The 13,077-nt window shown below is 34.8% G+C and overlaps 1 protein-coding gene across 21 annotated transcripts in view; it reads left to right on the top strand.

Moving 5' to 3' along the window:
- Positions 1–13,077, top strand: part of PEX5L (peroxisomal biogenesis factor 5 like) — a 315,279-nt gene that overhangs the window by 210,744 nt on the left and 91,458 nt on the right. For all 21 annotated transcript variants that reach the window (XM_038583444.1, XM_038583441.1, XM_038583448.1 and 18 more), the window contains one exon: positions 7,991–8,102. In XM_038583444.1, the coding sequence (XP_038439372.1) occupies positions 7,991–8,102 (112 nt within the window). The remainder of the gene's footprint in view (positions 1–7,990; positions 8,103–13,077) is intronic.

Genomic DNA, 13,077 nt, shown 5'->3' with positions numbered 1-13,077 from the left:
TACCAGTAGAATATCTAAATTTTCTTAAATGTTAAATATATTTATGTTGTGACTATATGCATACTACATATATGTCTATACATATTTATGTGGATAACTAATTTACAGGAATGAGCCAGAAGTCCCTGTCCCCATGCAGAAAATGGCATCTGTGACCCTTCTTATACTTAGTGACCTTGACAACAAAAATATCATCTCTATTATAAGCGCATGAGAGCCATTTTCAGCATTTATTATAACAAGTATAGAAAAAAGTTTGCATTTGTATGCAAAGACACGCTGAGACTGTGAATCCTGTATGTCCTCAGGGACTTTTGAAACACCCTGTAAAATCCACATAAATATGTATAATATCCTCATCACCACTCTGTGGAACTATCAGTTTTAAATTCTTAAATGAAAAATTTTTTACTTGCATTTATCTTACAATTTAGATTAAATTGTTATCTTAAACATTTCTTTTTCTCTGTAATGCAATAGTAAATGCAGTGATTCAGTTCCAATTATATGAACATGCCTAGAATTAGAAACATGTCCATTTACAGTCCTCATGAAAGACATTTATATCAAAAGCTAAATTATGGCAACTTATTTTTAGAACATCATCAGATCACATCCCCAGCTGCTGCCAACATGTGTGGTTTTATTTTACTCTAAACACTATGTTGTAAGTAATGAAAATCATAACAACATACAACAATCAAAATTGAATAATAAAAAAGTTATCAAAGATTCCTAGGACTTTGGGATAAATTTTATATTGTGAGTTTTTTATCCATGAAAAAGAGATGCTTCTTCCCAATTACACATAGTACTAGTTAGAAAGAAATTTGCTTTATATTTATCAAGGTCTCTATTCTTTGCAGAGTAAAATTTACAGAGTAAAACATATGCAGTTTTACACTGATCTCCTGCCCTTTGTAGAATCCATGTCCAAAATAGCTCACAGTTCCTCAGGTAAATACTATGGAAAGTGAGAACTAGTTGGGAGTTCTTGGCTAATGACAGCCATATTCATCAGGAGATAACACCTATCCAGATTTGCAATTGGCACAGTGGTGCTATAACATATCATTCAGAACATCAAAGTCAGAACAGCCTCCAGTACCCAAAATTCTTTTCCATAAACCATGCAGTGCTATATGCTTTCCAGTAATCCCTTTCAAAGGTCCAAAATTTCCATCATTCTAAGCTTGAATTTAAAATTTAATACAAAATAATATTATTTTTAATTTAGAAAAGAAATTGTGATTATTACCATTTTTTCATATTCAGAACATTTGTGTGTAGCAAGCTCCTTTAACCCCTGTCTAATGTTGCATTAACTGTTTTTGAGATACTAGTTACAATTTTACTGCATGAAGATTATGTAATGCTTTCTTTGATGCATCATATTCTTGTTGCATACTGGCTAGTTTATGAATCAGCAAACGGAATTCTGATTCATAAAATGTAATGCACCTGTTGTGTTGATAACTTTATGGAATTAATTCAGTGACAGCTGTGATACAATTATTTCTCAGTCAAATGCAGCTTTATTAGTTGACATACTTTTTCCACTATATACAAGTGGCTTCTTCCCTGCTATGCACCAGTGGCGTGCACAAGCCAAAAAGCAGCAGAATGATCTGAAAAAGTGAGTACTTCTCATAGCAACCATAGCATCCAATCTGTGTACCATACCACATTCCTACTTGTTATCCTGTGTGAGTGTACTAGTGTCTTGAAATATGTTTGTCCCAGCATCTCCTGTAAAGCCCCTTATGACATACTGCTCCTACTGAATACATTGACTCATCTTCATCACTGGTATGTCCATGCCAGCTGCACTCATTCATAGATTCCAGATATGTCCAAAGCTCATTGCTGTTCCCTCAATAATGTCCTTAAGACAATCATAACTGATTAAACACAAAATAAGTTCTTGAAACACTAACTTGCCCCCAACTTATTTAATAAGTGTTCAGTCAGCAGGTTGTAAGTGTAGACTAGTTTATATTGAAGCATTGTTTGTATTATGTGATCATTACAATCACTTTTAAAGGGATTTAGCCAAGCATACTCCAGTGAAGTCATTTATAGTACAGTGAACAAAACAAACTACAACAGAAGAGTTGGCCAAGTGACCTGAACTTAGAAATTGCTGGGCCTCTGAAAGTTGCTTTCTGTTTAAATTAATTATTAATTCTGTATTAGCAAACAATATGTCAGACACTTCATAAAAGCTCAGGTTCATGCTGCCCTACACTAACACTTTTAAATCAAGTGGTATGTAAACAAGTGTGCATTGATGAAAGGTCTGAAGGAAAACTAGGATGTCCTCAAGTCTTTGAGGGAAAATGTTTCTCTAGGCCTGTGCTGTCCAATACAGGAGCCACTTGCCACACATGGCTATCGAGTGTTTTGTGGATCCCCACAATTGAGATATACTCAAAGTATAAAATACACACCCAATTTTGAAGATTTAGCCCCAAGGAAAGTAATAAACTATTGCATTAATAATGTTTATATTGATTACATGTTGAAATGATAGTTTTGGGATACATTACACAAAATAAAATACATTCTTAAAGTTATTTTTCAACTGTTTCTTTTCAATTTTTTATAAGTGGCTACTAAAATATTTTCAATTAACAGGTTCTCATGGTGTTTCTATCGCATGGCACTCCTCTAGACTGTAATAGTATAAGTTAATCCAATTTGAGGATAGAAGGAACAACTATGTGCCAAAAGATTACTTATATCATACAAAAAATTATTATTCTTTGTGAGAATGAAATTATGTTAGCAAATATTTTTTCTCATAAGGAACTATTAAAAGTTTCCATTTTAACTACATCCCCTGGTACTTTTTTTTAGAAAGATATATCCCACTCATTTTGAGCTATAGAGTACAATATCTCAAAACTATGTATTTTAGTCTTCTTGCTAGGGGAATTCTTTTTTTTTTTCCCACAAACTCAGCCTTTGTGTATCTATCCATACCCACTCCTTATTACCTGGATATTGATATTTTTTGTGTGTCTGATAAACATGAAAAGAATAATGCCCTTGATTGGAAAAACATTGTCAAGGCTACTAAATATACCAGCTTGAAACAATTGCTTTATGTTTCCCTGCCTGCATCAATGACAGTACTGCCCAGGCTGCAAACAGTAATATCAGTTCATTTTCCCATGAATAGATTCACATTTTTTAAGTCTAACTATTCTGTCAAGAAAATATTTATAGCCGGTTGACATTTAGATCAAGTCAAAGAGTTGAAAGTGATTATGTGGCTGTCTTTTACAAGAAGACTCCCTGGGACCCGTATGTAGGACGTGGGGTGGAGGGAGGGGGCAGAACAGAACTATTAGTACTATTACTAGCTCACAAGAAATTAATTCTGTCAGGTGTCAGAGTTACTACGACAAAACTCTCAAAGTTTGAATACTTAAAGGAGGCATGCTAGTTAGTTAGTTAATTAGTTAGTTGTCTCGTCTTTTCAATGGATTGAGTCAGTTAACTTCGTTTTGACAGCATCACTATTTTGATGGGCATCACACAATTTTCTAAACTTACATAAGATTAATAAAGCCATAAATAAGTAGTTCAATTACAAAATTATGAATGAAAACCTACTTAAAATGGCACATACTTTGAATCAACAATGTTATAAATAATAAAGGAATTTTCAAATGCATAAAATACATCTATTAAAATTATATTTATGTTTTTATATAGAAAAAGCAATCTTAATTTTTTCTATTATTTAAGTGAGGTAAGAGACCTGGTATATTATTACAAATTTTTTAAGCCAAAGTTCATCTCTGAAATACTGTCAACTGTTTTTAAGCTTACTAGCTTCAGTGTTTTAACTTTTAAAATTACTCTTTAAGTACTAAAATGTTTAAAAATAAACACAGAAAAAAAAAAGAAAAAAAAAGAAAAGAAAATAAACACAGAATATTTTACTTTAAACTAAAATAACAGTTTGAGATCTTCAACTTTAAGTGCAAAAGAATGGGACAATGGATTATTAATTATCATTTACCGACCTTGTTTTCATCCTGGAAAATGCATTTTGGTTTGGAGTTAATTCTTAGTGATGGAAGTTATCACAAATCTTTAGCTCTGTATTTTTTCATGAAACACCTAAGCAATACATTGTTTCAAGTTAAATAAACTTAGATTTAAGTCACAAAACAAACTATATAAACATACACTGGAGTTAAGTAACAGGCAGTCTTTTTTTTTTTCAGGCAGTCTTCAAAAGCAAAATACTTTCATCTTAGTTAAATAGTCCCCTGTAGCTTAAATTATGTAATAATTTATTTTTTAACACTACAATTAGAGAAATTCAAGTTGAACTAAGGCAAATGTATTTTTAGAGAATGTTTTAAAACAGATAAAAATTTCTTCAAATTGAATGTTATTATCTGGATTCTGCTCAATACTTAAGCACAGTATTAACATAAAATAAGAACCAATTTGGTCCTGTGGTGGCTAATATTAGCCACATTAACTGGCGGGTCTAAGTCATGTACATAAATTGAAGGCATTTGCCTGAATATTTTATTCACAACCTATGTTTACAAGGAAAGTGTAAAGGTTCAATAATCTGTTGAATTCTGGGTGACCAGGAAACTCCTTTATGCAAGTGCTCAACTGTCTCCTACTCCTGTGATTTTCTTTGATTTCCATGCCTACTGACCATGTAAGGGTTTTCCCTCAAAGTCTTCAAATTTGGATATCTGATTTAAAATCCCTGAGTGAGGTGGTAATGTTGTCCTGAAGTGTCACTGGCCTCCCATTTGCTTTGGCCCATTTCCTTCTTCCAAGAATGGTGTGGGGCAGGCCTATGCCCTTATTTTTCTCATGAGGCATTAGCCCTTTGCATTTTTGACCGTTTGGAAGAAGCCTTGCATTTGGAAATGAACCTTTAGGTAACTCTAGGTTTCCAAACTTTTAAATGTGAAGCTTAGGGAAAATGGACTTAGATGTGGTTTAAAGCCTGCCAGGAAATCGGTTAACATTTCTGAGAACCACCGCTTCCCTGTGAGTTAATCAAACTCAATACGAAATTGAGGATACTCATATAATCATTATTTTGTACATTCCACCATTCAGTTTGACTATAAATCAGTTAATATTTATTAAACTGTTGCTATGAGATCCAAAAGTTAATTGAATAAGATCCCTACCCTCAAAGAAGTCATAGTCTAGTAGGGGAAAAACAGGTTAAACTAAAGTATAAAACTGGGTAAACATGGGAACATGGAGATACTGTAAGAAGGCACTCACTGCCTACCCAGTGTTGAAGAAGGTTCCCAGACAATGTGCCAATAGAATGAGGTCCTGAAAGAGGAGTAAGAATCTGTCACCATTAGAAAGGTTTTGAAATGATTTAAATATTGAGAAGAGGAACAAAGGAGGATAAGAAATGAAAATTTGAAATGTAAACAAAGTGAGGAGACAAAGGCCCTAAAAACTAATGAAATGGGTCATGTTAACTCAGTTATGATAAACTAATTGATCCAAATTGCAATCACTCTAACTTAATTATTTTAAAAAGTTGAAATATTTGGACTCAACTTTTATTATTTTTATAACATCAATATACTCTGTACCCAAAGGATGAAATGAGGTAAGTTCATAATAAAGCATTTTCAAACTGAAGGAAGTAATTCTAAGAGAAAGTCAATATGTCATCCTACCACTGAATGAGGAGAGAATAAATTGCATACAATTTGGAAGCAAAGCTGAGGGGAACTCTTTGGGGGATTCAGTTCAGTTTGCAACTTTCTTTTATTGACCTAAAAGATTTACTTATTCTCAAGTCACCATAGGACTTTTGTTTGAAAGTGAGGAAGGGGCCATGTGAAAAGCTATTCTTATCTATACAAATCCAAATAAAATGGGACTTAGTATGGCTAAAATAATGATTCCCCGATTCATCCAACTGAAGACACAGTTCAAAATTGGGCTGTTTGAGATAGATATTTTTATATCCTCTGCAAAGTCAATGTTTCTACAAAGTTTCTACAAAGTCACCGTTCCATTTGGTAGGCATTTATTGATCCCCTCTTATATGAAAACATTCTATTCGAAGTTGTGAAGGATATAAGTATGAGTAAGACATAGCCTCTGACCTCAGAGCTTCTAAGAAAAGATTTCATGATATTTTTTGTTTCATCTTACATATCTCCATCAAAACCAAAGAACTTTCAGTTCCCAAATTACCTTTCCATGGTATCTGAAGTCTGGCCCTTCATCTCCTTCACCTCAGAGACCTGCTACCATCCCTACTCCAACTCCAGCATTTCCCAACTGTCAAACCGTGCTCCACACTTTGAAAAACACGGATTCAGAAAGTATTTTGTTATTTCCTCTTTGATTTGTATCTATGTAAGAGAGCCACTGGAACAGCTCAGTTATGGGAATTGGGCAGACCTAACAACTCCATCAGTCTGGGTGTGACGTGTGCTCAGAAACTAGACAGTAGGTGTGGAAGAGACTCAAGCTTTACGAGGCAGAGGAAAAGCCATGCCTCAGTCCTGGGCTCCCGCGAATCTCTGAATAACCTTCTCTTTGGTATTTTTTTTCTTCCTGTGCTGAGAAAACCTGAGAATGCTACAGATGTTTTCTCCAGAAAATAAGTCTAAAATTTCATGAAGAGAGAGAGAGGCTCCCAAAAAATCCTTTTACCTTTGATAAACAGACCTGCCTAAAAGGACAAGGCCTTTTCCTTTGTTTTTCCATTTAGATGTCTATGTCGACAAAGGCCTTTCTAGAAATCTTTTATCAAATTCAGACTACATATTTTTAGCGTTTACAGCTGTATCTATAGAGATCTAACACCTTACTCTTCTAAAACTAGAGTTCATTTAGGCCCATTCCACACATCTACTCACAGAGCTGTGATATAGGAATAAATTACTAGTCCCTGTTTTTACAAGGTAATTTAATTATATCCAAAATGAAGAACCAAATAAAGAAGATAAACTTCATTTTTATTTTATGTGTCTCACAAAATACAACCTTACAAATATGTATTTAAAAATCTAGAGATTTTTAGGCACATCTTTTTCTTAGAACAAGTAGAAAATTAGATGGCTATGCCCATTTTAAGAAAGGCCAATATAAAAACTCCTTAAAAACTGACAGCGTTAATTTTGGGATTAACCACTTGCATGGTATATTTCTTCCCTTAACCATGGAAACAGAGCTTAAGAAAGTCTGTATTCTAAGAGATGCAAAATAACTGAAAGTAAATAATTGGCTGCTATTGATAATTAGAGACCAACTAAAAATCAAACTGAAAGACTTATGAAATTAGAGAACAATACAACTGAATTGATAGAAGTCTGTGTTTTTACATATAGATTTTCAGGAATATATCTACCGGATACCTATATAATTAACATAACTATTTTCCCCTCTCCCAAAATAATGCTTGTCGTGCACCACAAAAGCATCCCAATGAAATGTCAGGAAGGATATGTGCCCATTGATGACTTGAGCTTTTTAAGAAAAACAGAGGAGAACAATTATCCATACACATACAGCTCTGTGTGTGTACACTTTTCACATAATGCGGACCGCCCACCCTAACCAGAATGTGTCACCTCAAAGTCTGAGGCCACTATTCCAAGTCTCAGTAATGTTTGATCCACGCGAAGAGCAGGTGATTCGAGAGGTGTCATTTTCTACATGTTGAAATTTGGAGAATAGTTCTAAAATCGTTCTAGGAGAAAAAAAAAAAGGCTTAAGCTTTCAAAACTGAAGTTGGCTGCAGCGAAAATATGTTGACAGTGCTAAAAGGCTCATTCCCCATCCCTTGGTATTTTTTTTCTTTCTTGCCCTTACCCATTTATTTATTTATTTATTTATTTGTTTGTTTGTTTATTGGTAGGCTTGCTATTCTCATTTTGTTGCAAGGCTGCATTGTAATTCATCCAATTCTGCAGTTTAACAAAGCCCTTTGATACCTGTGTTCGTTTTTCCTCAGCTGGTGAATGAGCAGCAAGAAAGCAGACCTCTCTTGAGTCCCTCCATCGATGACTTTCTCTGTGAAACCAAATCGGAGGCGATAGCAAGGCCAGTAACGTCCAACACAGCCGGTAATGCTTTCATTTTAACGGATCCTCAAGTAGAGCTAATGGTCACTACAGGGAAATGCGTATTTTCTTTCTGTAACACATCTTAAGTAGAGAGTAATGTTTGCAACCAAATGAAAGTTTAGGACATATACTATTCCACATAAACTAATAAATCACTTTGTATTCTAAAAGAAACTGCAATGTATTTGACCCAGCCAACTTTGCTGAACCTTAGCATACCACTATTAGCAATGCATCCTTCCTCTTTGCATCTTAAGTCACGACACAAGGAAATCTTTCTAACAAAAGCCTCTATTTCAGAGCGAGGTTTTTTTTTAAAGTTCTGGCTGGTAATATTTTGTATGACAAAAGTACAGTAAAATAAAATTGTAGCTAAGCCCTTCAAGTGGATTGAAATGACAAAATTAAAAGCCCTAGAGATTTGAAATGTTATAGAGCCAGTTTCATTTTTCTGCCATGGAAATCTGGTACTTGTTTCCTCTTACGACAACTTATGTGAACGTTCTTCTGGAATTGAATCTACCCAACCAGTGAACTGTCATCCGTATAGGCACATACATATAGGCACTACTAAATATTCATCCAATGAGTGGATGCAGGATGCTGCTGCTATGATTCACACCTCCCCTAGTCTCCTCTGCATTTTCCAGTTCTCACTGCTAAAACGAAGTCATTTAATCAGGGCTTACCCTGAGGGAGCTACGTAAGATCTGACACAAATGCTACTTTTCACCTTTTGTATCAGAGGCGGCCTTTCTGCATTGATTTTATTCAATCTGTGTTCACATTCAAAGGCATGTTGTTCAAATAAGGATGAAAAAAATGATGTTCAGAGTCAAAGAACAAAGACTATGTTGGATTGCAGGAGAAAGCTTATGGAGAAAGGAGCGAACAATTATGTACTGTCTTGTTCAGTTCATTCCATTTCCCCATCATCAGCTTGCTGTTGCCTGCTATATTTCATTATGCTTTTAAGTAAGGGAAGAAAATTGCAGGGGAAGGAAATTGTGATTTTTCTTAAATGCTAAAAATTACAACAGCAAAAGTAAGTAACACAAGATAGAGGCACTTAATGTAGGAGTGTAGTCTACAGTCTCTGGGGTCAAACTTGGCAATGTCAGACCCCAGCTGTGCCACTTAGAGGCTCTTGTCCTTGGGCAAGTTGCTTAACTAAGTCTGTTTCCTCATCTACAATAGTAACATCTATATCTCATAGGTTGCTTGGGAAGGTGAAAGAAGCAATCTATGTAAACCCTTACTTAGCATCATGTAAGCTCCAACAGATGTTACCATTACTGTTAGATATCAGGTTAGAAAAATAGTATACCCAATACTTTCTTTTTCAGATGCATTGACTTTCTATCACACCAAAGCAATCATTTTCTATATTCAGCTATCACTTTGAGGAATCAAGAAAATAAAATTGTATTTGGTACATTTAAGCAGGAAATTAAACTAGTTCAGATCCTACCAGATCAGATCTATCCTCCTTATCTTTGAAACTGGAGCCTACCCCTCGGAAACTGGAGAGCTACCCTCAGAAAAATACAAAGGAGACTTGTGTCTCTAATTTCAGGAAAATCCATGAGAATTCAAAGCACTGAGAAGTTCCCACTCTTCAAAAGAAAAAAAAAAAAGCTGCAAAGCATAGAATTCTCAAGTCTTGATTCCAGTACCTTCTCCCCTTTCCATCTTCCACTGAGGCTAAAACTGAGTCACTTGGGAAGGGCCCACCAGATACAGCAACATAACATTTGGTTTTCAAAAGCCACTTTTCATCTTGACTTTTCTAACATATGAAAAGAGACTTACAAAATATTGGAGGAAAAAAACTCAAAAGAATATGTAATTTCATATTATTGCAATCCTACAGTATTGCCTTTCTGTAGGCTTTCATGACAAATGCCACAAACTGAGTGGATTAAACAACAGAATTTTATTGTCTAACAATTCTGGGAGATGGAAGGCCAAAAATAAGGTGTCGGCTGGGCCCTCTTCTCTCTGAAGGTGCTCAGGAAGAAACTGTCCTAGGCCTCTCGCCTAGTTTCTGGTAGTTCCTTGGCTTGTGACAGCATGACTGCAATCTTCACATGACATTCTCCCTGTGTGCATGTCTTCCTGTGTTTGTGTCTGTCTCTGCATTTAAAGTTCTCATTTTTATAAGGACACATACCATATTGGATTAGGTGCCTCCTCCAATGTGACTCATCTTAACAAATTCTATTTCCAAATAAGTCACATTCCGTAGTACTGGGGGTAAAGACTCCAATATATAGCTTTTGGGGGGAAACACAGTTCATTCCGCAACACCCTCCAAAGCAGGTGTTCAAGAAAAATGGTATTTTGAGACTGTGAAGTTTTCTTTCCTTGTCCTCAGCACTCAGTGCGTCTGGTTCACACAGATTTTTATCCTGAAAGAAGACTATTGTTTGGTAGTGTTTTTTAATCTTAAAAGTGTATCTCAGGGCAGAGACTGTATATTTTTTAATACCTAAGAAATACACTTTTTTAAAGATTTTATATATTTATTCATGAGAGACACAGAGAGAGAATGAGGCAGAGACATAGGCAGAGGGAGAAGCAGGCTCCATGCAAGGAGCCCAATGTGAGACTTGATCCTGGGACTCGGGATCATGCCCTGAGCAGAAGGCAGACGCTCAACCACTGTGCCACCCAGGCATCCCAAGAAATACACTTTTCAAAAAATATTAAAGAACCCACTATTTAGCATCTCAATATGCAACATTTTTATATGTTTTTAAGCAAGAAAGATTTTAGCATACAAACACCTTAGAAGGAATTCTAAATCTGGTCTTGGAATTTTATAACTAAGATTTCGGGGCAAAAGATACAGTTATCATTTTCTGTCCAAATTTTTAATTAAAAAATAGTAATTTTAAATATAACATTGTCATTTTATAAAATAGTATGAAATTACAATTGAGAGAAATCAAGACAGTCATTGAAGTTTAAGTGTCTGTTACATCCCAGGTATTATGAATATCTTTACATTCACAGAATGTATATTAAACAATCTTGGAGTAAAATACAGAATAAAACCTGCTTCAAGTTTGTACCAAATCAATGAAGAAGAAATTTGAAGAATCTTGTGTTAAGAGAGGCATTTATACTTGGCATTTTCTTCTAATGAAAAAATAAAGCTAGTGTATCACCACCATCATAACATTCACTTAAATGTTTAAGGAGTATCCTTATTATATAAACTGCAAGGAATACAACATAGGTAATATTTATCTCTTCCAAATGGCATTCAGGTGATAGGGTTTTTTCCTCTACTAACCTTAAAAGAACATATCAATCCCCTGCCTTATAGAAGTTCTAAATTATAATCTTTTTCTTAAGTACTTAATATCTTTTTTATTTTCTACTTGTTTCTACTTTAGGATTAACTTTTTGTCATCCAATAGTGACAATATCAAGCTGATCAAATACAGATGTTTTTAGTTTCTTTGCCATTGACACCTTAATTATTTTTTAATTTATCTGCAATCTAGATGATAGCTAATTGCTTGGCCCTCTCAAACTGTATCCCTAGATGGTAGGTAGGCTAAGATCATTGCTAATATCCTTGATTTTAAAATGGCAAATAAATATATATTATCACAGGTGCCTGTATCAAACGCTTGGAATGTAACTAGACAAGGATGTTTTAAGATCATGATTACATTATAGGACAACTGAAATTTCCAATAATGACTTCTTAGTCTATAATCTCCCCCAAAAAATCTAACATATGTCAAAGTACAATAAAGATTCTTTCCTAAAGACCAAGAAAAAAAAAAAAACAAGAAAAACAGGAGGTCTTTGGTTTGCCTTGATAAATCTGCATGATCTAAAAGAATTTTATCCCTCAACTGAGCCATTAGGTGGAGAGTTATTATAGAAGAAACATTTTTCATGGTTTAAAAAATTTTTTTCACTCCTTAATATAGGACCTTTACACCTCTATAAGAGACCCATATATGGAAGGGAAAAGCTATCCTTAACAAAGTTCACACTCCTGTCACAGCCACTAATTAAGTATTTTAATTGCAAAATCAGTGTAATATTTGCAAAATACGTCTTTTTGAAGCCCAAGTAGTACTGGGGGTAAAGTACTGCGTCTTGAGAGAACTTAGAAATTTGGGAAGTAGCTTTAATTACATATTCCAATAAAATAATAAAAAATTCATTGAATTATGTAAATCCAATGTATCTATCTGGCATCACTGACAAAATCCTTCCTAAGGGACTTTGCTTTGTAGCCTTTATTATATTAAAGAATACCATGGTTCTAGAATGCCAGGGTAGCTTATGAAACAGAACAGAGATTCTATCAGCTCCTTGTGGCACATTCTGTGACTGCACAGTCAGGACTGTCCCCTGATCTGCCTCTCTGACCACATCATATAGATGTATTCCTTAAAAAAAAATTCACTAAAAATCTGAGGTTCATTATACTGTGGTGGTGTAAATAGCATTGTGCTTACCATCAAAGCATCAAATCAGAGCTTCATGATAGGTGCAATTTTTTTCTGTTTTAAGCAGCCTCACCTCCCACAGTCCAAGTAATCTAGCATTCATAAACATCTTCAGCGCCCCGTAGGAGCCTTCTAGTTCAATAGGTTATGATCCTCAATCAGGTGTCCTTGAGATAAATGGAAACAAATACTTAAAAGCATCTTACAGCCTCCATTTCAGGAAATTCTACCCAATGAACTTAGGTGATCAAAAAAAAAAAAATTCCGAGATTATCAGTTAATTTAAATTATGCCTTGGACTGCCAGATAACTGGGAGCTAAGCAAAAACTAACCAAACCCATATCAATGAAGTCAGCACATTGCCTCCAGGTTCAGATAAAGTCTGAGGAGGAGTGGTGACAAACACATGCTTAGGAGTGACAGAGCCTGTATTTGCATCCTTGCATGGACACCGACCTATGAACTGTGTTAGTTTCCTATTGCTGCTATAACA

Source organism: Canis lupus, chromosome 34 (assembly GCF_011100685.1).
Source record: "Canis lupus familiaris isolate Mischka breed German Shepherd chromosome 34, alternate assembly UU_Cfam_GSD_1.0, whole genome shotgun sequence".
NCBI classification, from domain to species: domain Eukaryota; kingdom Metazoa; phylum Chordata; class Mammalia; order Carnivora; family Canidae; genus Canis; species Canis lupus.
This window is presented reverse-complemented; position numbering and strand designations above follow the sequence as displayed.